Consider the following 27,686-nt stretch of genomic DNA (forward strand, 5'->3'; position numbering starts at 1 on the left):
TACCAACTGGGATCATAGTGCGTACCATAGTTGGTTTTAAATTTTCAAGCACTATTACTATTATTATTATTATTATTATTATTAATTAGAATTCAATTTGATTTTAGTTTGGATATTAACGCTTTAAAACTTAGGCAAAGTGGCTTGAATTCTGTCAGAGACATGAGAAGACAGCCATGAGCAACAATAGAAGTAATGGCCCTAAAATGATCATTATAACATTATATCATTATTTATAATAAAATGATTCAAACAAGTTCATGTTAAAAGCCACGCCCTCTGATCATGTCAAACGCGTGGCCCCGCCCCCTCTCGCACGCTCCCATAATATTTATGGGCGTTGATTTCCGGTATTTAGCGTCTGGATTTTCAGGTTCCACGGAGTGTGTGTTCGGTGTGTGCGTGTTGTCTGTGTCTGTTGAGTGTGAGAGAGTTTGTGGTGTGGGTTGTAAACGTTCCCAGCTCGGATACTGTCACCGCCTTGCACCGCAGGCAGGCGCCGTGTTCCTACATGCAAGTTACCGTCGCGGCTTCACAATCGTTGGCCAGCAATGACCGAAAGCCCCGCGACCAAGCCAGCCAACGGGGACGTGTGTCAGCGCGTGAAGAACGGACTGAAGGCGGACAGAAACGGCTTGGTAAAGAGCCTCCACAGCTGCCATGAACGGCAGCGCAAGCACCACTGCCAGTCCGAGGAGGAGGAGGTGAGGCCCGGGATGGGACGGGGAGGAGAGGCTGGCACAGCCGGGAAAGCATCTACGTAGGCGGCTATGTAGACCCGGATACACCCGGAAGATAATTTCATTGCTGTCATTTTCAACAACTCATGCGTTATTAAGATATGACACGTTGACAGCTTTCATAACGACCGACTCCTGCTGCTTTATATTTGACAGTTTGTTGTCATCGAATACAATTACCAAACCCCATTAAAAATACTCTAGCTTTAAGAATTTCCGCTCATTTTTAATGTTATATACTTCCCCAAAACACGATTGAAAAGCCTTGTCTAAATCTTTAAGAAACGCTGTTTAATTCGGCATATTCATATTTGCACCAAACAACTTCTGAATATATTAAAATCTCAACTTTATGAATGGGTTCATACTGCGCTCCCATCGCCCCCTCAGTTGTTTCACAGGAGGAAGGTTGCTTAAAAAGGCGGGTGTGACAACTTTGAAAGTTGACTTTGCACTTAATTTCTGACTCATTTGAGTGCTTGATATGTATGCCGAATCCAGGAAGAAGTTTATCTGTAGCCCCCCTTCGTTTTATGACGCAACTGAGGATGATATGACTCCTAATAATTTAAAAAAATGCTTTAAATCATTGAGTTTCTAATGATGCACATACACTAGCAGAGCCACTCTATTTAGGACAGTTTACATTTCTCTGCTTGGATGACAGCAGACATTTTGCACCTTGTATCCTTATCAGTTGAAAGTTTCCTAATCCTAGAGTGTGTTTTTATTTGTAAATGTAATAGTATTTTGCCTACTCCTTGTAGTTACAACTTTAACAAATGTTAGGTGTGTTTATTGGCTGCAGTCTCATGAGTATTAAATATTTGGCTGTTAAAGTTTTGGAAAAATTCCATTTTCTTCAAGTGGGTAACTCCCTTTATAAACTCAAAGAGAAACTATGAAGCGTGAGTGATTAATAAGGAGACAGTAAACCAGTGCACCTGTTCGGTTAAAGCTGTCCGCTGAGGGTGCATGCATGCTGTGAAACAGCTTTTTCCTGAGAGGCTAATGAAATTTCCACCCATGGGTGCACCCTCTGTGACCGTCCCAATTAACATGTCCCCTCAGAGAATGTGATTACATGCTGTTACACACATGAGCACTCATACTCATGGATATGTTGTGTTATGGAGTTTGTCTAGTCTAAATTTTACAGAAGCAAGTAGGCAAACAAAACAAAACCAAAAAAAAAACTGATCAGTATCAGGTAATAACATGATTTTTTTTTCATCTTATGGCAAATATTTGTCATGTTTTACAAGATATTTCCATGTTTAATGAGAAACTATGTATGAAATATCAAAATATCAGAATCAACCATCATGCTTTTTCTCATTTTGCTCTGTAAATGAATATTGCATACATTGATAAGCAATCTCAGTCTACTAGTGGGCAATCAAAATAAGAGTATGCATAATATGATCTTAATTCCACTACAGAAGAGACACTGTACTCACTCACTAAAATTAGGAAGCAAAAGAAAAAAAGTGGATTTATAGATATCAGTTGTTATATATCTGCATATCTGATACTGGAAAAAAAAATCCTATATCATGCATCACTATAAGAAACTTTTCATTTTATAAAAAGAAAAGTAAATTTTTAAAATTGTGATGCACAATAATATTAATAGTCATTGGTATCGGCCGATATTGGCTTTAAAATGAAATATCAACATGCCATACCAGCCAACATGCTGATTTCTGCAGATATTACAAACCAATGTTTTTATTTATTTATTTATTTTTACTTATAAAGTAAATATGTACAAAATGTCAACCCTAAGTTGAAGTGTTTTTCTTATTTTGCACATGAGTGAATATTACATACATTTAAAAACATTGTATTTCATGTCTCCATCTGCTGTTGGGCTGTCATAATAATAGTATGCATAATATGCTGTTAATTCCACACAGAATAGACCAGATTATCACTAAAATTAGGTGGGGGGAAGGCGTGGAGATATTGATATCGGCAGTTCTCAACCAAATGAGTTATCAGCGTATATAGTTTTTAGCAAAAATTCTGATATCCAACTTTTATAACAAAATATTTTTCCACATTTATACAAGATATTTTCATGATTTAACACAATGTTAAAACGAACAAGACTTTTCTCATTATATCAAGATGTTTTCATGCTACATGATATTGTCCCTTTATATAACAAGAAACTTGAAAAGTGTCTCATTATGCCAAGATATTCTTTATGTTTTTACAAGATATTTTATTTTTTTTACCAAGATGTTTTCTTGTTATAATGAGATGTTTCATGTGATAACAAGAAACTTTTCTTTTTCAAGAAACTTTTCTTGTTATAAAAAGATATTTTTCATGTTTTACAAGATATTGTCACATTGTACCAAGATGTTCTCATCTGGTAACAATTAACTTTTCTTGTTACAACAAGAGAAGTTTTTTGTTTTGTTTTGTTGTTTTTTTCTTGTTTGTTTTTGTTTTTTTACAAAAAAAAATGCTGTTATAACATGAAAACATCATGTTACTACCTGATGCTGATAAATTGGGTTTTTCTTTTTGGCCTGGCAATTTCATGCTATTATAGAACTTAGCACAACTTATCAAAATGAAGAATGTTCCCTTTTTTTCAAAAAATCTCTCCCAACTGCTGTGTGTGAAGGATTTATAATTTATCCAGTGAAATTTGGCTGCACAGCACGATGACTGAAAAAACCATTGAGTAGAGGCACATTGTTGACAGATTACTGTCATCACCACACATCGTGGTTGTGGAGAAGCAGCGGGTTTGCCCTGCTGATGTTTCAGTAAACCTGCCTGTTAGACTGAGAAACTGAGCTCCTGGTGGTGACTGAACCTCAGCTGATTGCAGTTCATGCAGATGTCAGCGCAGCTACTCTGTAAGGCATTTGAGAGAGAAGCATGACCGGTCACATGTAGAGCCTAATAGCCATGAGCACTGCGACGCGCATGATGGGGAAATTGCATAACATGTGTGAGTAGTGAGTTTCTGTAAAAGAAACTTGTTGACTTTTCCTTAAACATCTAAAGTTTATTAATGCAGAGAAGGTCACTCAGCTCCAACGACACAGATTAACAATAACACAAGCAGCTCTTCCCTTATTTGGCAGTCACATCTTCCATCCCTGGGATTTGTCACAGTGTTTTCTTTCCTCTACAGTTGGTGTACAGTTTCACCAGAGTTAATACTTTCTTATCTCCCCCTCACTTACACTTTGACTGCACATAAGTCACCTTTAAGTGAGTTACAGAAACCTCGGCCAACTATAACAAGTTTTTCTCACAAGGACAAAAGGAGAGGAAGTCACAGGAAGTCAGGCTGTGCATTTCTATACAGGGTATTCCAAATGTGAAACTTTATTCCAGCTAAGGCAAAAGCCAAGGTGTCTGCATAAGTTGCAACTTTTTACAGGCTACCCTTGTATACATGGAGACGGTGTTAACTTCTGGTTCTTCCTGCTGTGTTAAACAATGACTTTGTGTTTTTGCTCCTTTTAACTCGTGACCTGCCCTTGCACTATTTACTGAACCCAACAGCAAACATATTTTGTAATGTTTATATACCAGAATATGTCATCAAAAGTGACGCTCCAAGAAATAGTTTTTAAAATTCTTAACGTTAACAGCAATAACCTCTTTTTCAATTAAAAGACTTTGGAGATTTTGTCAATTTTTAAGCTTTTCAGCTCTAAAAGAACAGCATAATACTGCTAGAACATCTGGGTTTTTAACATTTCATACTTACACATGAAAATGTTATGAAAGTAGAGAAAACGTAAGGCCTTGAAATGGTTCGGCATCAACAGAATGTTTTGAAAAAGTTTTGAATATACATTGTTTTGGCTTATAGTTTAACCCTTTGATACCTGGAGCGACGTCACTTTTTCTTGTGCTGCTTGCAGATGCCTTTCACAAGTATTTAAACCTCTGAACCCTGAGCACATTGGTGTGATTTCTTTCTATGTTTTTCAAAGAAATCAAGCCAATTTACTTCAAGGGGTTAAAATATCTTCAGAAAAATACCACAACATGTCTAAAATTGCACAAAATATGTTCTTCGTATAACTGATTGACCTTTTGTGGAATACTCGTATGTGTTACTGTGGTCTATGAGTATATGCAGTTATAAAGTTAGCAACGCTAGCACTTTGCTAATTTGCAAATGTCTGGGAAGTGTGTGTTTGATTATGTTTGGCTGTATAGTTCTGAAAATTGTTTAAAAATGTGTGGGAACCCTGTTTGCAGATTACATGTATCAGCATATAAAGTATATCAGTAGAGCCCAAATATAAAGAACTAGTAACATGCACTGAAAGATACTATTATTTTTGAGAAAATGTGATGAAAAGTGGCCTTTGGTAATTTCATTTGCCTTTCTGGTTTTCACATTTCCCAGGTCCATGCAACATCCCATCATGGCGGCCTGTACAACCGGCCCTTCATCGAGTCCTTCGAGGAGACGCCCATGCTGGTGGCAGTGCTTACCTACATGGGCTACGGCATCCTGACCATCTTCGGCTACCTCCGTGACTTTCTGCGTCACTGGAAGATCGAAAGGTGCCACATCGCCAGGGAGAAGGAGGAACAGAAGGTGAGAGAAGCCGCAAACACAATATGGTGTTGTATTTGCTGATTAACATACCAACTGTGACCCTGGTGCTGATTTTTGCACAGAACTCTATACCTTTTTAAAGTATAGGTTGTATCTAAACATCTTCATACAAACTATACTTGCATTTTGATCGCTGTTGTACCCAGATCTAGCATAAAATGGACGGTCACCACAAGCATTCTTCAGTTTAATGCAAGATGTGATTACTGCAGCAGCTACAACCCATACAGTGTGGTGAGGTAAAGTGTAAATGAATCTGCACTGCACTTCTATAGTGTCTTCAGATTAGGGTTGGGCCGGTATAAACATTTTCTAACAGATTATATATTGCACCAAATATCAAATTTCACACCAGTTTACCAGATTTTACCAGGTCTCCCACTTCACTTAGCAGCAGCTCCTCAATAGAATATAATGATATTTTGTCCCAGCAGAAAGTACAGTACAGAAACCTAACCCTGCCACCTTATTTAGGTTTTTGTTATGACATAATGAGGCACCGCATAGACAGTTCCTCATTTCAACTTCACTTCAACTTGAATCAGCCATTCCTCGTACATTAAGGTGCTTTTAAAGCCAGTAATAAACTGGCTAGTAATAAATAGTTACACTTCTAAACAGCACTTGCAGCCAGTTCGGACAGCCCTTTCATCAGCTTCAAATCCAAATTGTTGTTATATTGGTGCAGTGTCAGTATTCTTGAAGGACTAACTCTGTCACGTCTGTTCTCACTCCCCAAAAAACGCTCTCCCTTTTCCTACCTATGCTGAAATATGATTCTAGAGTAAAACGCACAAGGCCTGTCAAACAATAGTGGCTCTGTTAGTCCGTTTTAAAACATAATATCACATTAACCTCATTGTAGTATTTAGGGCTGGGGCGACATGTCGACGTAATCGATGTAAACGTTTATGTGAATACGTCGATTCACTTAACATGCGTCGACGCGTCACACCGTTTCACACAGCGCGCCTCATTAAAGGTGTTAGCAGCGCCGGGCGTATCGATTTTTGTTTTGGCGCTAGACACTACATTCCTGTGGTGTCTATTTTACACAACAAAATGCTTTTATTTACATTATGGATATCGAATAAAGTGGAAAAACAAGTGCTCCTTTGGTATTGGTGTGACTGAGTATTGTAATTTTGTTAACATTACCCAGCCCTACCCTGTGTTCTTGGGAGTTTCCCTTTCCCAACAACAGCTGATCAACATGCTGTCATGATTTCCAACAGCACACGCATTCATTGCACTCAACATACTTTACTTACGTTAAAATGACTGGAATTTTATGATTGTTTCGGTTGCACAGTGATGGCGCCCCGAGCTTAATTACTGTCGAGGAAAAAGGAGGACAGATGGGTTTCAGGTGCTGAATGGGACTGGTTTGAGCACACGTTGCCTGGTGACTGGCCGTTTGCCTTGTGCCTGTAGAAACAATAGTGATAATGAATGGAAAGAAAATACTTGATTCGTTTTGTTTTTCGTTTAACCAGCTGAACCAAAGCATTGTTTTTTTACACAATAACACCAGAGGCTCTGGGCTCTCATATTTCAAACATTTGAAGCTTGGTGTTTGGAGAGAAAGTGTACATTTAGCAAAGAAAACCTCATGTCGTTTTATGTAATCTTATCAACTGCAGTGATATTACAAACAGGAAATAAATTGGAAAAAAAAAGTATTTGTGCATATGCTAAAACACTCAGCAGATCAGACAGAATTTCCTCCTTTATAAAATGCAAAATCACTGAGTTCAATACAGCGTTAAAATATTTCCTCTCAGTTTTTTTTTTGTCAACGCACAGCTAATGGGGGTGTTTTCAGCACATTTGGAACATGTCCTTGACCACTGAGATTGTTTTCAACCTGTTATGTAACTTTTGATAGTGAGGCTCATTGTTGTGAAGTATTTGGTTAAGTTAAGGAGAGGAAGCTTGTGGGATAGACGTTGGGGAAGTCATTAAATCACCCCGAGGATATCCTACGGACGTTTCCTCCAAGAAACGAGGAAAATGAGCTTCCTGAGTCATTCTGAAATTTAAGATATTTTTTCTAGAGATTGAACCCCCCCCAATTAAAGCTGGGGCAGGCGGAAATCTGGAAAAGGCAAAACTAAAACAATAATAACGCTTGAAAAATATGCTCGAAGTTTATTATGGGATTTTTTTGTAATGATGCCAAAATAAAACTGCCTATCCCAGTTTAAAGCTTTCCAAAAGTATAAATGGTGTGCAGCTCTAAAGGCGCTCGTAGTTAAGATTAAGATTAAGATTAGCCTTTATTGTCTCCCTTAGGAGAAATTTGTCTTGTATAACCGAGAGACCCAGGCCACACGGCCTCATAAATACACAGCCAAACTACAACTAACACACAGCTGTTACACCAATAAAATAAGAATGGCGTGCCTACATCCTTTACCTCTGAGCAGATACACCGCTCTCTACTCCTCTTTATCATGTTCTCTTTGTCCACTCCTGTGTAGGATTTTGTGCCCCTCTACCAGGACTTTGAGAACTTTTACACCAGAAACCTCTACATGCGTATACGAGACAACTGGAACAGGCCCATCTGCAGCGTCCCCGGGGCCAAAATGGACCTGATGGAGCGAGCCTCCTATGACTACAACTGGACTTTTGAGTGAGAAAGACATGCACTTTTTTTTTTATTTAAGACTGTAAATACATCAATGCAGAATTTAATTTCAAGGTACTGGGACACATGGGGCTGAGCTGGCTTTACTGGGTGAACAGCGTAGGGAACTGAGTTCTATGGTTAATGGGCCGATCGAGGATTAAAACCGACACATTTACGAAGACGGGTGACACGTTTTATTTTATAGAAAGCAGACCAGGTAACTTTACAAGTGTACAACATCACTGAGCAGAGTTATGCACCTGCTAGCTGGTCAGAGCTGACAACTTACAATTTCATATTGTTAACCCCTTGAAACCTGAATGGATATCAGTTTTCTTGTGCTGTGCTGAGATGCCTTTCACAAGCTATCTAACCCTGAAACCTAAGCAAACTGGTTTGATTTCTTTACCAAAGCATGAGAAAAAAGGGCAATAAGCAACTTGGCAAGAAATGTCCCACAAATTGCAAAAAAAACATTGAAAGGTGAAAAGAAAATGACCAGAAAATTATTTTTTTTGAATAGTAAATTAAAAAATTTCACTGTAAAAATTTCCATAAATCTATATCCAACTGTTGACTGGAAGCTTCAAGTCCAAAGCAAAAATCACTCCAAACTTGCATTTTACATCTTCACTCCTCTTTCTGGTGTTTAGGGGACAGCTGCATCAAACAATATGGCAGAAGCCATAAAGATTGTAAAGATTCAAATAACAAAGAGAGCTTTCCTGCGTCCGAGCCTTTCACTTTACCCCAATCTGGTTTTTAATTAGCTGCACCAGTCATTATTAACTGTATCAATAGACTTGCAAAAACATTAGCTTCCTCCCATTGATTGTTTCCTCTGTCTGATTATCTTCTCTCTCTCCCTCACAGTTACACCGGTCGGATCGTGCAGGATGTCATTAACTTGGGCTCGTATAATTACCTCGGCTTCGCTGAGAACACGGGTCCCTGTGCTGAGTCTGCAGCCGAGGTCACCGTCAAGTACGGCGTCGGAGTTGCGAGCACCAGGCAGGAGATCGGTACGAACACGCACCAAAACACGGACACACCCGTGACCTTTGATATCTGAACAGCAGGAATGTGCAGGGATGAATTCACCACAATGAAGAAATCATCACAGACCAGTTTGTTTAGTGGTATGGTGAAACTAACATGATACATTCCATCTAACCAGGGAGTGCAGTGCAAATAGCACAACGCCTTTTTGTGATGTCTTGGTTGTATTTCTTTTGAACGAAGGAGCTCTAGGGCCGCAGTGAAGAAAAAAAATCTTAGATTGTTAGAATAACACTGTGATTTCGCAAGAAAAAAAAAAAATCCGAACATTGCAAGAATGTCAAACTACTCCTTCAACCTTTTATTCAGGGAGCAGAAGCCATCTATTTGAACTGGAGTCAAAAAAGCAGATTAAAACTAAATGTAAAACAAAACTATGAAAGTAGCCAAATTTAAAAAACTGCAGAGATTGCAATCAAAACATGGACAAATATGAATTTAAAATACCTCATATACAGATTAATTATGCTGTAAATAAGTTCTTAGAAACTGGAACAGTGCAGAATCTGTTATCCTGATAGATATCCAACTTTAGGTTCAGTTCTAATGAAATCCAGGACAATGGAGAAAATCTGAAAGCAGTGTGTCCAAGAGTCTGATAAGTTTCAGATCACCCTGGAGAAGGTGAAACAGGTCATATGGTCGGCAGATTTTTACAGATGTGGTAGAACTGATGAAGCTTCTTTCTACACAGGGCTAAGGCCAGCTGTATTGACTGCGTTTAAAATCACACTATCGGGGTTTCTAAATACCCTGGCATACTGTTATACCATGATACTGCCCAAGCCTATTGGCCACTGTAGTTCCGATGCCACAAAATCCTACACACCATACCTTTAAGCTCACAGTGTGACCCATTATATCTTACATCATTTATTCCATATAAAACCTTAGCTGCAAAAACAACAATTTCTGGTTCTTTATACATAATTTCTATATGCAACCCAGTACCATGTAAAATCTCAGTAAGGAATAAAGTGAGCGTATTCCCCAAATTGTCGAACCGTAACTTCTGCCAAGCAGCCTGGCCTATGTAAGCATAGCTCTTTGAGGCTCTGAGTGGTGTTTCTGCTGATCTCCTGTATCTAAGGTAACCTGGATAGACATGAGGAGATGGAGAAACTGGTGGCCAAGTTTCTGGGCGTGGAGTCAGCCATGGCGTTTGGGATGGGCTTTGCAACCAACTCCATGAACATACCAGCACTGGCTGGCAAGGTAAGAGCACAGGGGATCAGTGTTACATTGGCAGAGCTGCGACTTATTCTTGCAGCACACTTTTCCCTCCTTTTTTTGTCTCTATAGCAGTCTTTGGGCTGCTATTTGTTCCCCTTTCAGACTACCTTGATGTTGTCATAGCAGTTTGTTTCTTTTTTCTCCTCTCTGTCTGTTCTGTGATAGTTTATTAACATTATGTGAGGTTTTTTTTTTAAGTTATATGCATTTTTTGACTTTTTCTGGATAAAAACAAAATGGTTCATATCTTTGTAGCTTTTCTGGCATTCAAAACTTTGAAGCTCAATATCTAAAAACTGCTCAGAATTGCAGATAGAACCTTATAATTCTAAGGTTTGCGATTTCGCTTTAACAAAACCGTTCCGTAACATTACAAAGGTCACTAGTAGCATTAAGTACACATACACTGAAGCACCCTCTGTTTACACACTTCCTGTTGGCACGGTGGCTCGCCTGGGTGTCAGACTGAAACGCAACAAAGAGTTCAGAGCAGTTTGTTTTGACACGTTGCTGCTGGTGTTGTTTGGCAGGTAGATACCTCACCACATTTTTCCACCAGTGAGAGGAAACAAGCAGCGGCTAGTGTGAGACTGCAGCTTTAAAAATGCTTTTGTTCTTGTGAAATGATGCAACACTATCAGTAAAAAGGTGTACATTTTCAACATCACAGTAGTCACTCAATGGCTTCCCTTAAATACAAAAAAATATGCAATCAATAAAGCTGCATTCTCAATGTAATAAAAAATATGTACTGAAGTGATTTGTAAGTAAGCCTGTATGTGTAACATTACTTCTGATTCATAAAATTAGAAATAGATGTATGACACATTTCTATGTTTTTTTTTTTATAACTTCTTTTGTTTTTTTCTGATTTAGGAGACAAAATGACAGTACAAAACCAGAAAAAAAAAAAGTTTCTCCTTCCTCGTCCCCTCACCTTTATGACGTATTTACCTTGCCGAACATGTCAACAAGGTCAGATAAACGAAATTAAACATGGAAAAGAACAACACAAAAAGAATTAACATAAGGGACATTTAATGGATAAATGTCCACAAGGTATACAAAAACATTGATGGTACTGAGTCTGCATCAAGTCGGGGTCGATTAATTGCAAACTGTGAGAGTCTATGTAGTCAATATAAAGTTGCCATATCTTGATAAATTCATCATATCTGCTTCTCCGAACATATGTGATTTTTCTCCAAAGGTTTACATGCATTAATTTCTGAGCGGCATTTTGACAAAGTTAAATGGCAGTTTGATTTCCATGTTAGAGCTTTACTTTTTTTTTAAACAGCATGTGCAATCTTGGTGAATTTAACAACAGTATTGCTGCTGAAATTTAGACGAGTAAGTTCACCAAATAAACATGAATCGGGCTCTAGTGGAAAGGAGCCGCCTATAATAGAAGACATGTATCACAAATGTTTTTTTCTGAAATGTATCACATGTACATGTATCACAAATGTCTCTCTGAAAGTGCTTTTCTTTCACACATCACCAAGTAACATGATCAGTTTTGATAATTTTCTAAAATTCTCATCCCTCAAAGTGATTTTTAAATGCCTTTAAAATTTAGCACCAGATATTTTTTGTAAATGTATCAGTGGTAGGAACACCAGCGGCACAACAAGCGACAACTGTAAAATCGCACATTGTAAGATCTCCTTTGAGCAGTCAGCCTTTTCCATTAAAAGCTCTAAAATGTTAAACACAACTGAAAAAAAGAAAAGTGTCAAAGGTTGGCAGAAGCAAAATCAGAAATGTGAGCATTTTTAACTCTTTTTTATCTTTTAGTTGAGTGTCATAACTGCATATAACATTGGTATTTGTATTTTCTTCTGTTACTGTAACTGAATGTTGTAATTCTATATAATCTTGATTTAAATATTTACCATTTTTTTACCATTACTGTTATTTTATGCACACTATTATATGTAACCTGGACATCTTCTTTTTTCTTCTTCGTCTGTACTAAAAGCCTAACTAGGGACAGGATTTGGAAACTAGCAACAGCTATAATCTCTGTATGTGAAACATCAGTTACTACAGCTTGTTTGTAACAGGCGGGAGTTGAACTATGTTAATTCACATTGTCACTATCAAACAAACTATATAAATACATTTTTAAAAATGTGCCTTCTGCTGTTCCACATCTAAAACACCTCACACATATTCCTCTGCTACAGTATATGTATGCAACTTCTAGGGAGTAAGATACAGCTGGTGCAGAAAGTGATAGTGAATAATTCAGAATCTTGAATGGTTTTCTGTATGTTAATGTTTGTTTGGTGTCCTGCAGGGCTGTCTGATTCTGAGTGATGAACTGAACCATGCTTCTCTGGTCCTGGGAGCCAGACTCTCCGGATCCACCATCAGAGTCTTCAAACACAACAGTGAGTCTTCAGTTACAAAATAGGTTCTCCTATAATTTGTCTCCTACCTGATCCATTTATTATTTTTTAATTGAGTTTGTCAGTCCCCCAGTTTCTTTATTCTTTGCTTCCTTCTTCAACTTTAATTTCCTTCATCATCAACAATTATTTACCTCCAATGATTTTCTTTCTTTATATATCCTTCTATATGCTGTATTTTGCCACTGTGTAGTAATTCTTATCGCTCTAATGAAATCAGTGGTAGACATACGTCACAATGCACGCACAGTGCTCACACTGAAGAGGTATTCTTTAGGGCAGCCTGGCCCAGCTACCTATCTGTGAAACTTAAAACGAAATTATACAATCAGTATCAATTTTTTGGCCAAACTGTGGCAACCCATTAAAAGAGCACGCTCAGACAGGCTAACAGCATTTCTGCTGAGCCCTCGCATCTTCTAAACAGAGAATACAAGCTTCTGCCGGCCCACAGGTGGTTTAGAGTCCCTCTGTTTAAACAAAACAGGCTGAAATATATGTTTAGAAACCAGCCTATCCTGTTGCTAAACCAACAGGATAGGCCATACTGCTAATTTTAGATCTGAATTTGACGATATTATGTGATGTATTCCATGGTCATGACCATAAACTGTATATATTGATGAACAACATGACAGCTCCCCCAAAGTATAACTTTTCAATCTAGAAAAAAATCTCTTATTTCTGTCACTGAACGTAGTTCTCATCACCCTGATGTTTGTTCAAGTGTTTGTTTTTATGATAAGTTCAGTTTTAAGGAGTGATTAAATTATGCGAAAAGGAGTTTTTCCACCATGATTGGCAGCTGTGACAGCCAATCTATGCGCTCGCATTCAGTGGAGTTGCTCATGGTTGGTTGGACAGATGATTTGGCAGGATATTTTAACCTCACTTCAGCAGGATGATCGAGAGTGAAAAGTTACGTTTTTAGGGAGCTGTCATGTTGTCCATCTGTCTATACAGTCTTTGCTTTGAACCAGTTGCTTATCTGTTTCAACTGGTAAGTTGGTTCAGTAACTTGTTAAATATTGTATTTTTTGTCAGCTACAGACAAATCAAATCCACAAATTAATTCACAAGTGCATATTGTTTTTAGTTTTTGAATGGTGTAAAAACAAAGTGACTGGTTATCATTTTTTCACTAAAATGGAGCTAACTATAGCTAATGTCTTAAAACAAAAGCAACTTCACTGACTATTTAATTATTATTTTTAATAAATCACTTTATATTTAATAGAGTTGTCCACACTTTGTTTGTGGCTGTTTAGAAACTGTGTATTTCTCTAATGATTTTCCAGCTTAAACTGTGAGTGGTTTCTTCCTGTCGCCACTGTTGTTACCACAAGTGCCATTTTGAATGTTCCTTTTTTATTTTCCTGTCAGATATGCAGAGCCTTGAGAAACAGCTGAGAGAGGCCATAGTTCACGGGCAGCCCAGGACTCACAGACCATGGAAGAAGATCCTCATCGTTGTGGAGGGCATTTACAGGTACCCATTTTCCTCACAAGAAAGATGCTTAATAAAACCTTCCAGGCTTTTGAAGTTTTGTTGTACAGCATCTTTTTGTTGTTTTGATAAGTTTCTGACCTTTGGAGCTTTGTCTTTCAAGGTTATACAAATGGTAAAGCCACAACAAAAAAGGTTTTATCAGTGCTGAGAGTGAGTCCAGGGGCAGGGACATCAATATGTACAGCATTCACTGCTAACTCTGCTCATGTCACTGGCCCAAAGCAGTGCAACACTAGGCGTTACCAGCTTTCACCCATGATTTCCTTCCTGGTTTCAACATAAAAACTGTCTAACGTAATAGCATGAGCAGTAGTTTTATCAGATTTTGTGCACCGGTAACTGATTTTGGCTTTAAGTTCTATACTTTTCAAGCTACTTTTCTTTTTTAAGGTGAGACACCCCAGATGTTAACAGTACTCATAAAATACAGTGTAATACTCATTTAGATGTATTTAAGTACCGATTTCTGTTGAGAAAATGTAATCTTTTGAAACGTGGGCAAAGCAGCTTGGGTTGGCAATGAGCAACTTAAGAAGAAATAGCAAAGGAAATTTGGTAAAAAACTACAAAAAAATCCATATATCTTTCATAGTCTGATTTTAAGAAAACTTTATCCCTAAAACAATGGCAAAACATTTATTTTTGGCTGAAGTTAATATTTTCTAGAATAAAAAAGTTAAGAGATATCCAACATTCCCTCAATAAAAACATTGATTCTGATGTGAAAAATCAAGAGACACAAGACATTTAAACCTGGCTCATTTAGTGATCAGGCTTTTGTCATGGAAATATGTGCAAATCAGTGCGTATTTCATCATATGATGCCTCATTTGCATATTTAAACATAATATTTTAGATATCTTGTAATATTAACAAAAAAAGCTCTACTTTAAGTAATCAGCTGGTGAAGTTTCACCCTCTTTGCCTGTATTTTCTCCCCCTAACTTAAAAATCACTCACAGCATGCATGTCAGGAGTCGCTCACAAACACATGCAAGAAACAGGCGTCCTAAAGCAGCTCTTATCTTCTGTTTATGCTTCGTGTGGTTCCAGTAGATTCAGCACTATCAACACTCCTGGGACTGGATTGCTGGTTGCCAGAGCTGATTCAGTGCTTGGTTAGCTCTTACTGGTTGTACACACACTGAGCAACTTTGATGGGTTTCTTTATTCAAGAAGGCTGCTGCAAGAAGCTGCTCTATATAACAATCTGCAGCTACAACATGCAGGCAAATCATGCACATTGTGACATTGTTGCATCATTTTAAGTGAGCATATCTGTATATGTTAACATAATATCTGAGATGTGCAGTTGTCATTCAGATAAAGTCTGTTTTACATTTGAGAGGTTCCAGCAGTTTTACTGTGACCTTGAATGGGGAACAAATGTCAGAAATAGATGCTTGGGGCACAACTTTGCAGCAGCCCCATGCATGTTGCTAGCATTTTAGGGCATTTCTAGGATTGTAGGATGTTTTAAGGTTGAGGATATGTGGGATTTTTAGGATGTTTCTAGGATTTTGGGTCGTTTCTGTGATTTCAGAGGGCAAGGGCTAGTTTCAGCAGCCCCATGCATGTTTCTAGCATTTTAAGATATTTCTAGGATTTTAGGACCTTTCAAGGATTTTAGTCTGTTTCTAGGATTGTGGTACATTCCTAGGATTTTATGATGTTTCTAGGATTTTTGGACATTTCAAGGATTTTAGCATGTTTCTAAGATTTTAGAAAATTTCTTGGTTTTTAGGTTGTTGTAGGATTTTAGGACCTTTCTACAATTTTATAATGTTTCTTAGATTTTCATACATTTCTAAGATTTTAAGACATTTCGAGCATTGAGGGACCTTTTTACAATTTTAGAACGTTTTGTGGATTTTCATACATTTCTAAGATTATAAGATATTTCGAGCATTTTAGGACATTTGGACAATTAAAGGACATTCATAGAGTTTTAGGACATTTCGTGGATTTTAGGACATTTTGAGGATTTTAGGATGTTTCTAGGATTTTAGGACATTTTGAGGATTTTAGAAAGTTTCTAGAACTTGAGGATATTTCTAGTATTGTACCACATTTTGAGGATTAAAAAAAATTCTAGAATTTCAAGACATTCTAGAATTTTAGAACATTTCTTGGATTTTCAGATGTTTCTAGGATTTTAGGATGTCTGCAGGATTTTAGGACATTTTTACAATTTTGGGATGTTTCAAGGATTTTAAGACATTGGGGGCTTAACAAGGACCTCTGTCAGGGGGTGCAGGGGATTCTCAACAGGCACTCTTTTTTTTGATAAACAAACTCTACTTTGATGCTATTGTATATACTCTGGCACCTTATGTTTACCAAAAGTACACATTACAACCAATTCCTAGTGTGAATCACTGTATTTCTATGCTGAAATAGAAAATGTTTGTGGGGGGGCGCCCGGCACTCTGCACCCTATCAGGGGCCAGATTTGGCCAGCAGGCTGTAAGTTGAGTATCATTGCAGCTGGACATTTGCTTGACACTTGATATAACACCTTCTCCTTTGCCTTCTCCTCCCTGCAGCATGGAGGGCAGTATAGTGCGCCTGCCAGAGGTGATTGCTCTGAAGAAGCGCTACCGGGCTTACCTTTACCTGGACGAGGCCCACAGTATAGGGGCCCTGGGGCCGAGAGGGAGAGGTGTGGTTGACTACTTTGGCCTAGACCCCTGCGATGTGGACGTCTTGATGGGCACATTTACCAAGAGCTTTGGTGCTGCAGGGGGATACATCGCAGGGAAAAGGGTGAGGATGGAGGACTGGAAGTTTAATTTATTGCTGTTTCATTTTGGTTTTGAAGGCAGGTTATAAAGAACGATTCGAGGTTAGACGGGCATCCGAGAATGAGCTGATCTCAAGCTTTTGTAGTCACAGGACATAGATGGTTATCAGTGTTTTTACTGGGTTAGTGAATGAGGCTAAACAGCAATCTTCCAAAGAATGCTCCCCTTGTAAACAATCTCTAAAGATCAGGTGTTACTGTGTCAAGTGATGAATTCAGATTGTGATAAAAAGGTCACCTGTCACCTCAGTTATGTGGATGTTCAACCTTGCAGTGCATGACTGCTGCATTCCTGACATGTTAGCATCATTAACGAATCTAAGAACGTGTCATCAAGTTGCAGGATGTAGATTACAGTAAAGTGTTAATAAGCTGTATTTAAAAAAACAAAACAGAAAAGATGGATGGTGGTTTAACCCTCAATACCCTGATCTTGTGCTGCGTTCAGATGCCTTTCACAAGCACTGAAATAAAAGAAAATTGGTTATGTTTATTTTCAATATTTTGAAAAGAAAGAATTGCAATAGAGGGAAATGCAATGAGCAACTTTGTAAAAAAAAATTGCAAAAAACAAACAAAGAGTTAAAGGTAACAAGAAAATGCCTTAAAAAATTATCCCTGGGGGCTCATTAAATATTATTTAAAAATCTAAGGGGAAAAACTGAGAACCTTATTATTAAATTTTGTTACAGAAAGAAAATACTTTTTAAAAGTTATTTCTCTCTTTAATTTCTTTCTTTTTTTGTAGCACTTTCTTAAGGTAATTTTTATGTCTGTCTGTTGCTTAACTTAAGGTAATTTTCTTGTACCTTTTTACTAATTTCGTGCTATTTTTTTGGCCATTTCTTTTTTAGTTGCTCATTGCGCTCTTTTAATGCTTTTGAAAGAATTCTTCAATCTTTATTTAGTCTTGATGGGTTATTGAGAGCAAGCTCTCATTGACAATGACAATGAGAAAAATACATCACACAAAAAAGAAAAAAGTGAATGTGCGCAATAAAAAGAGTAACAGAATCATCTAACCAATTAAAAGCAAGTAAAACAATACAGTTAAAATAAATGAAATATTAAAACAAGATTAGAAACAATATTTTTTTCTTGAATTATTAAAGACAGTTGCAGACTGTGACAGAATTAATGGTGATCAGAGATCTGAATTGACCAGTAGATACAAGTGAACTGAGTTTCAGTTTTATAATTTTTATAAATACAATACATTTTTATCAACTTACTTGCAAGAAAATGCAATTTGTATTGAATGCAAGAGACTGAATATATTTTTACAATCAATGCAAAACTGTATTTTCTCCATGATCTTTTGACATTTTAATGATCATAGCTATTTTTTTGAATGCAAATGCAGTGAATAAGGATCTTATTCTCACACTAAAGCATGCAGTAAATGTAAAGAAAGCCAAGCCATGGTTACAAAAAGTCTTGAACTCTCCTATTGCAGTTTTAGAGATTGTAGTGAAAAACTTTTCATGAACAAGCTCTTACGTCTTCTGTGTATCTGCTGGGTTTAGGAGCTTATTGAGTACCTGCGCTCCCATTCCCACAGTGCGGTCTACGCCACCTCCATGTCTCCTCCTGTGGTGGAGCAAATCATCACTTCTATGAAGTGCATTATGGGAGAGGATGGCACAACAATAGGTGAGTGGTGCAACAATATTAAAGGTTTTTTTTTTTCACTGGTGATACAGAGTTTAAATGAGTTGGTCCCCCTGAGCTCTGTGACTAATTTTGTGTTTGTTTTATTATTGTCATTTTAAGACCATTTTATGCCACTGATATAATTATTAGGGGTCTACTGATTTTTCATGGCTGATACTGATACCGATTATTAGTAGTAAATAACATTGAAAATTGATAAAAATGAAAATGTTTTTGTCATTATTAAGAATGGAATATAACAAACTCCAATTGAAAAATGTTGTTTAAATGCCTTCAGTAAATTTTTTAATCAAAACTGAGACGTTAAGCATCATATACAGCAAAATCCCAGCAACGTTTTTTTTAAAATAGAGTAAAGTGAAAATTTAAATAAAAAAATGAATGAATAAAAATAACTCCCTTAGGTTTTTACAAAATAAAAGTTCCTCCCATGATGACACTTTCTTTGTACTTTTTAATAAAGTAATTTTATTTGGGATCATTGAAATAAAATGCAGATACAGACAGTTGGCAAAATGCTGAATAACGGTTCCATTAATCAGCCAGGCCGATAATCTGTGGACTCTGAATAATGGTGAAATGACAGCATAATATTGCAAAATCACCCTTGGTTCATTTTTTTTAACATGTCTGAGGAGAGAGAGGAGCAGCTTTTGTCAGATATTTAGAACATTAGATGGTTGAAGCAGCTCACAAAGACTCTTAATAAATCTCATAATCTGATACTTTCAGCTTGTCTTTTAAAATATACTAAGAGTGACAACTATCAGACAAGTGTTGCTGTTGTTATTGTAAATGTTGAATGAATAAAATCTCAGCTGCTGTAGTGGTTATGAGTTTCCACCTGGTGTCAGTGTACACCAATAAAATCCACCATAGTCCTATCTGAGAGCTGAAGCCGCATACATTTCAGATGGAGTAAATAGTATCTAATGTTGAGTCATTATTTAAATTGCAAAATTGTGACGTCAGCCTGTGTGATTATACAACTACAACGGCTGCAATACGATTAAATGATAGATATTCATGTGTGAACACAACGGCCTACTCGCTTCTTGATTTTGATTTATTTATCTGGAACGTGAAAAAAAGACAAATTATTATACAAAAACAGACACACAAAAAGAAATAATAATTATAATATATATTCTATATATAATATATATACATATTATAGGTTTAAATGTATATATATACCCACATACAAAAATTTAAATATCTTTGTTTTTTTATTATTATTTCCAGAATAAATAGAAAGATAAAGATAAAGATAAATATTAAATAACCAAACAAAATAAAAAACAACCCCTGTAAACACTCAGTGACTGTCAAACCTCTCATCATACCTGTACCTCTTCTCTTTATATGCTGCTGTGTTTGTGTGCCGTCGGGAAATCCACCTGCAGCTAAAGCCAAAAAGAAAACTTTCTTTGGTATCCACCTTGAAATGGTGCTGATTGTAGAGATCCTATGTGTTTCTGAGGGAAAGTTGTTTGTGAAGCGTCCATTTTTTCACAGACACGGATGTAAACTGTGAGAGAAACATGACTTTTTCGTGGCAGCGTTCAACCCTGGTGCAATAATTCTAACCTGTCATGTTTGTTGTTGGAATAGACACTATCATTTGTATGGTCAGAAAAAACACACTATAGCTCTATATGCAAAATCTGCATGAAATAGTTTTTTTTTGTGACTGAATTTGTGAGCAAACTAACTGTGTTTGTAGTTTGCAAACCTAGCTTTTCAAAGAACGCAGTGCATCTCCTGATCTCCTGTGGGGGAAGGAAAACAATACAGAGAAACTAAAAACTTGATCTCCCCATGGTGCCTGGATGCTGTAACACTCAGATGTTTTCCCACATTCATCTCATAAATGTGATTGTTTTCAGCTGCTTGTCAACCTTCTTTTTTTCTTCATCTTCTCAAAGCATCATCAAGCTCTGAATAATTTCGTATTCGTTATTTTTCCAACCAGAGAGATAAAACCTGGCAAAGAAAACTCATGTTTAATTCCAAAACTTCATACACATTTTATTTCAATTCAGTATTTTTCCACATTTGTTCTTTTTATTTTCTTCCATGAATTGTTCTGAATAGAGATGAAGGATCTTCAGCACAGATAAAATAACCAGTATTCAGCACATTGTAACTCTACTGAATGATCATTAAAAATGCATCCTTTGCAAAAGTTTAATAGAAGTGTAGTTACTCTTGTTGCATTTGCAGTCAGCTCTTGTGTTTCAAGATGTCTTCTTCTCATCCCAAGGCTGTGAACGTGTGCGACAGCTTGCAGAGAACACAGTCTATTTTCGCAAGAGGCTTCGAGAAATGGGCTTCATCATCTACGGCAACGAGGACTCACCTGTCGTACCCATGATGCTCTACATGCCCGCCAAGATAGGGTGAGCCTCCAGCTTTGATTTGTATGGAGGCCTAGACGAGATATAAGTATTGAAAGCCACTTAATACTCAATATTGAAATTGAAATGCTACTGAAATCATAACTCTGAAATGTGAACTTTGGAAACTGTGCATCTGAATGTATGTGTTCTAAATTCTCCAGTTTTAAATTAAAATGTGAAAACAAATTCAAATCCGAACCGTAAAGATTCAGATTTCAAATAATTGGACTCAGGTTGCGCAAATTAGATGAATTCCGTGAACTTCAGACCAAAAAAAATTCATGTTGAAAAATCTATTATTTTGTAATAATGGAACTTGAAATATTTGGATGTGAATTTGTGAACATTGGAAAAACAAACTTAAACTCAGCTTTTGAAATAGCAAATCAATAAAGTTCACATTTAAATTTCAAAGCGGTTAATTCAGAAGATATAAATACGTATACATTTTTGATGTACAATATTTCAAAAATATGAATTCAGTGGTGTTTAAATTTCAATGTTAACTATTCAGTAGCTGTTAAAATTCAAGTACTTGTGCATCTTATTTGCTTCTGCAGACTATTTGCTTTGAATTATTGCACTAACTCCCCCCTGGATCAATACATTGTGATGAATAGTATGATTGGATATCAGATGTTAAAGTTTTAGGATTCTGAACATATCAAGGTTTATTCATTGGTCTGAAACTTACTTTGGAGACACTGTTTGAATTCAACTTTACATGTATAATTTTATTTTTTCAGTGGCCAATTTAATATATATCCATATATGATTTTTAGCTGCTATTATTTTCTGGCGGGACATTAAATTAAAAATAGAAGCCTGTTTTTATAAAATTTTTCACCATTTTGGTTAATGTTTTTTTTTTGTTTTGATTATTATTGTTATTAATATTGTTGTTGTTGCTATTATTATTACAATAACTTTGTATCACATTCGCATATTTATACAGACATAGGGGTGCAACTCTCAGGTTTATGTCTTCTTAGAACACGTATTTTATGCTCATGTTATTTGTGCTTTGTTCATGTTCATTCCACCAGAGCATTTGGCAGGGAGATGTTGAAAAGGAACATCGGGGTGGTGGTCGTTGGCTTCCCCGCTACGCCCATCATCGAGTCCCGGGCGCGCTTCTGCATCTCAGCCGCCCACACGAAAGACATGCTCGACAGGGTAACTAAACACTCTCACTGCTGAGTAACATATGTTTAGACAGATGGGAAACCAGATTTGTCAATTTGTCAAAACTGGCTTTTAAATGTTTGCTGTGCTTGTGTGAAGAATTAGAGCTTAATTTAAGAACATTATTTAAACATGGAAATAGTTAATTGATGACACAAACACTCCAAACATTTATTTTTTGTAGCATTTTAATGGAAAATGTGAAAACTTTCTTCAAATCAGGATACAGCTTAGTTTTATCTGCAGTAAATTGTATCAACAGGACAATCTAGTTCTTTACAAAAGGCTCTGATTCTCACCTCTGATTGGTTGGCCTGTCCTCAGTGAGGGGTGCCTCAAACATGGCAGTTAACTCTCATTAGTGATACTGGTGTTTTTCAGTATTTTTCACCTTTGGTCTTCTTCTACACACTCACGCCTTGTTTTCCTGTATTCCATGTGGAAAACCTGCCTCGCTTTTCTTTGGGAAAAAGAAAAAAGTATTTGTAGGCTGCAAGATCTGTAGTAGCAAGTGTATTGATGTTGACTAGTCTTGTGTGGCCAGATCTTGCTACCACACTGACCCTTCTCCTTATGTGGGCAGAACTGAAGTCGAAGAAAACGCTCCGGGTTTTTAAAAATACTTAAGTGGTGAAGATTTCGGTCCTGGTTGATTTGGTTACACCTGTAGTTTCTGGTGGTAACAGCAAATGTGGTTCAACACTACAGGTCACAGAGCTCTGGGGCAGCAAAATAACATTGTCAGGCAATAATCTGGACTTTTTTCCATCATTCTGTGAACAACTGTGATCTGATTTTATGCTGCACATGGAATGATTCTGCAGACAGCAGGGTACAGTGAAAGTTGGCTAAAGTTACCGCACTAAGTGTGCAGCCTGTTGCCTGCAGCTCTTCATCTAACAGCTCACTGTGGGTGCTTCTGACTGTTTCATAACTCCCTGCAATATTTCAAACTAATCTGCTGTCAAACAATGCTGAGAATTAACATGGTCGTAGCTGTAGTGCTAATCTCACTGATATACATATTGCATTTCCTTTGACTACTTAATTATGAAAGTCAACTCGTGTTTTACCCTTTAAATGCTTTTAATGTGAAGCTGCAGCAGTAGGAAATGTTCACTTTCTATTAGTAGTAACTTAATACAGCATTTCCTTGTCATGTGTGTGGAGGGCAGAGGGGTTCGCTTGCTCTCCATTTGGCTTTCCACCTGAGCACATGGAAGGGCAGAGAGGGCCCAGAACAGAGCTAAACTGCCAAAATATCATATTACAAATAAAGATAAACATTTCTTTAATAAGAATGGTTTTGTCTGAACTACAAATATATCTATAATGCAATACTTTCATCAGTAGGCCATAGGCTCAGTCATTTTTGTATTAAACTAGTTTGTGGACAGATAGTGACTTAAAATGTTTGAGATTATTACTTTAAATTTGCCAGAACTGCCAGACTACTAATTTAATCTTACTGGGGTTTAGAGCTAAATACAGGTCTAGGGGGCTGTGGTTAATTACATAACTTGTACACGCAGCATTGTTTATCAAAATGTTCTAGCATGTAGCTTATTAGCCAGATTTACAAGTTGTTGACTCCAGACGAAAGATAAGGGTGTGAGTGCTTATATTAAATTTTGAAAAGCTTATCTCAGTTGCTGATAGAGGTTCGGGCTGATTTTTGTATACAGTATCACTCCTTTACATTCCAGCTTTCTTATTAGTCTGGGTAATGACCTTCGGTTTGTTTGAATTCAAGCAAAGAGATCATGATAGCACCAAAGGAAAGAGGTTCAGTCTAATGGGCGGGGAACTATCTGTTGTTTTAAGGACACTTTTATGATCTCTTATGACCCCAGATGTCTTCTAGAGATCACTTTAGTCAGACTGAATCCCTCCCTGGCCTGCAGATAAATGTATAGTATGTTCCCTGTGTTTCTAACCCTGCTGTTTCCTCATTGTGCTGCTCTACGTCAGTGCAGGCTGTTGAGCTTTGATCGCTCTTGGCAGCACATCAAAAAAACCTCCCACTCCTCCCGACGAGGGCTCCTCTGCTACGATACTGAGCTTACTGCCTGCTCGCCTTCTTCCAGTCTCTGTATAAACTTCAGGCTGTCTCTGATTTTAACATAAATATAGCTCATTTCACACAGTGGGTGAACCTTCTCCTGTCTAATTGGGCTGTCCTTGTGGCTCACTTGGCTCAGATGCATACTGTGTCTCCAGGAAGTGCTGAGGCTGTTACCCACTCCTCCTTTTGCTCTTCAATAAAAAAGAGGAAATCAAATGAAGACAGGGAGTGGGAGTATTGTAGTGGTGTAGTGCTTTTATCTGTCATGATGTTAAAATCTCTCTTTGTTAGCCTTCCTCTCTGTACCATGCAGTCGTACTTTGATGTGTCATGTCGATTCGGGTGTCTCTTTTATCCGCTGGTGCACTTTCACAGTTTTGCCGTCTCATTCAAACACACCCATACAAGTACACATAAACCTCACTTCTTTTACTTTTGTCCTTCTGAAGACCTTTCATTACACACATCCACATCACATTAATATCCAAACCATGAAACAGATGTGAAAACATGCTAATCTACACTGAGTTAAGAATTAAAGGACACTTACAATCACCACTACAACAGTTAGTACGTTTACATGCACAGTTAAGTTGAACTACAGTTTAAGCTCAATTAGGTCATTTAATTGTCCTTTTGTCCTTGTTCCAGTATACAAGTACTGGGGGACAATAGATTTATTGACGGGAGTATGTCAGACTTCCACAGTAGGGGGAGATATGCCCCCTTAGAGCTAGTTGCTATTGGACCTATTGCATCACATACCAAACAAATTAGAAAACAGTAAACACGTTGCATGTCAAACAGTGAAAGCATGGATAACTTTTCAACGCAGCTTTTGCAATGTGGTTGACCGCTGACATGAGCTGCATCTGTGTGCTTAGCTCATAGGTAATAGTTCAAACTCAAAGTACGTCTGTGACATTTTATTTCCATTTGCCACAACGTGCATATTAACTTTGACTTGTCAACTGAACCATCCAATCAGTCTAATTATGGGCTGTTCTACACTAATGCACACTCAAATACACAAAACCATCATTCAGCCAGGGTCTTTGTGTCTTCCATCAAAACACCGTAATCAAGTAAGAGCACTTTTTGGTCATGTTACTATTGACAATACGACTGCTTTAAATTTAAAAAAGTTTTAAACACATGACTCATAAATATTGCACTTTTAAGGATGAATAGCTTCTTTCTGGGTGAAGAGTTTCGGCCAGAACTTTTGCCAGACTTTCTGCTGTCTTTGTAATAAATCTGTATGAACTCATTGCCTCCTGTGCCATAACAAGATGTCCTATTGGTGGCGTCACCTCACAGCCAAGTAATAGGACTGAAAAATTGGAAAGATTGGGTCCATCTGCAGCATTAAAGTCAGAGGCGTTTTCTGTTTCAGTCCAAGTTTGTGATTTAAGGACGACAGGTGTGTTTTTCCATAAAAATCTCGCTTGGTGCCGCTTTAAATTTCCTCCAGTCCCATATCGCCCTTCATGGTGACAGCTTCTTTATTGTATAAATGTCTCCACAGGCGCTGAGTGTCATCTGTGAGGTAGGAGACCTTCTTCAGCTCAAGTATTCCCGACACAAAATACAGCCGTCTTTGGCGCGGCCCTTTGACGATAATGTGTATGAGGACATTGACGACTGATGAACCACTCCTCTCCTTTAAGTGGGGTGAAAACCACAACAACCGCCCCAAAATACAGAACGGGTCAAGATGGATCACAAGTCTTCCACAAGGACCGAGATGTGCACAGGTGCCCCTTGTCACTCGCTTGCCATAATGTAACCCCCCCAACAAATGGAAAACACTTAAAACTATCATCTAATTCTACTTTGCCTTACATAGACATGCAGAACTTGTGGTGCACACACTGAAAAACAGCACTTCTGCTTTTTCCCCATGTTCTTTTTTATTACTTTTATCATTTTGTGCGTACGAATCTTAGTTGTGTGCGTGCATATGTGTCAAATGTGTGTGTATGTCTGGAGTGCTTGCAGCGTTCATTATGCGAAGCCTTGTGTTTGTGAAGTGGACAAATGCCAACTTTCCTAATGTCTCTGAAATTGTGAGCTGCTGGGTTTTTCATGATATTAATCTAAAGTGGACTTTAATGGGGTAAAGTGAAGTTACTTTTAAGCATAAAACAAAAGGCATTTTTCTGTCATCCAGCGCTGCTCAGATCAGTGATTATTGCCATACGCAGAAAGCACTGGATGTTGCAATGTTTGCACAGGACCAGGTTAGTGACCTGATTCAACCCTCTCAGTCAGTTTGTAAGCAAGATATAGTACCTAGTGAAATAGGATTTTGTATTTAATAATCCAGATCTGGCTGCCATTGGATAATATATACCTTATACTATTCAGAGAACCCCAAAATCCACCTGGCATTTTTACAGACTTTCTTTTTGGTGGTGGTGCAAACTTTACTAGGGGTCTTCTAATTTTCTAGAAAGTGGTTTTGTAAGTTTAAACAGGTACAACTTTTTCCCATTTCTTTAAATGGAGTATGACTACTCTAAAAAGTCCTGGTTAATGACACCTAGAGGCTGTGCTGCTTTTTGCACCAGCCTTCTCCACACATTTTTGAACCAGCCGACATTTTGATCAAATAACATCTTTATCAGTCCATCCTTGGCTCTTCAAGACAGCTAAAATAAAGAACTTCAGAGTTAAAGGAATACTGTACTCCACAAAATTACCACATGTATACTAATTTCTCACCCTGTGTTACCTTGAAATCTTAAGGAAAACTTTTCTCACATGCCTCCACGGTTAACAAAGAATCCAAAAACAGAAAATTCTTGATGAATTGTTGTCATGGAGGTGCATGTTTAACAACAGCAAAACACTTCTAAAATACTAAACAGTGTCACACATGGACAATTTGCCAAGGTGCGCTCCCTGTCCGTGCACACAAAAATATTTTAAATAGTAAGGCTTTAGTGAAAATGCACGTGTTTGGGAAGCACTGAGGATATGGCTGGATAAATGAGACTTGGATTATCCTGCGCAAGTTGTGTGAGAGTTTGTAAACGGATGTTTTGCTGTTGTTTACAACAGTTCCCCTTTTACTGCAATGCATGACGAATTTTCCTGGTGAACGAAAAATCAAAACAAATTCTAGCATGCAAGACAAAGAAAGTTTTCTTTACAAATTCAGGGCCGCACAGGGTGAGTAATTGTTATAGAACTGGTCATTCTGTGGGTGAAACATTCCTTTAGGTAAACCACTTCTACCAACAGTGGTGTTGACAGTACCAGAGGATGTTGACCAGCAGAAATTACACTGCTCAGTGCAATGATTTATAAAGTTGCCCATTTTTGGAAATATTTGTTTGTTAGCTT

The 27,686-nt window shown here is 37.5% G+C and overlaps 1 protein-coding gene across 1 annotated transcript; it reads left to right on the plus strand.

The window, feature by feature from the left end:
- Nucleotides 1-379: 379 nt before the first annotated feature.
- On the plus strand, nucleotides 380-27,326 carry LOC121953796 (serine palmitoyltransferase 2-like). The gene is made up of 12 exons (XM_042501018.1): nucleotides 380-704; nucleotides 5,137-5,331; nucleotides 7,836-7,990; nucleotides 8,861-9,009; nucleotides 10,137-10,261; nucleotides 12,585-12,678; nucleotides 14,080-14,185; nucleotides 16,753-16,972; nucleotides 18,536-18,662; nucleotides 20,950-21,085; nucleotides 22,132-22,261; nucleotides 25,864-27,326. The coding sequence occupies exons 1-12, from the start codon at nucleotides 552-554 to the stop codon at nucleotides 25,981-25,983; spliced, it is 1,710 nt and encodes a 569-aa protein (XP_042356952.1). The 5' UTR covers nucleotides 380-551; the 3' UTR covers nucleotides 25,984-27,326.
- Nucleotides 27,327-27,686: the final 360 nt, after the last annotated feature.

This window comes from Plectropomus leopardus, chromosome 14, assembly GCF_008729295.1.
Source record: "Plectropomus leopardus isolate mb chromosome 14, YSFRI_Pleo_2.0, whole genome shotgun sequence".
NCBI classification, from domain to species: Eukaryota; Metazoa; Chordata; class Actinopteri; order Perciformes; family Serranidae; genus Plectropomus; species Plectropomus leopardus.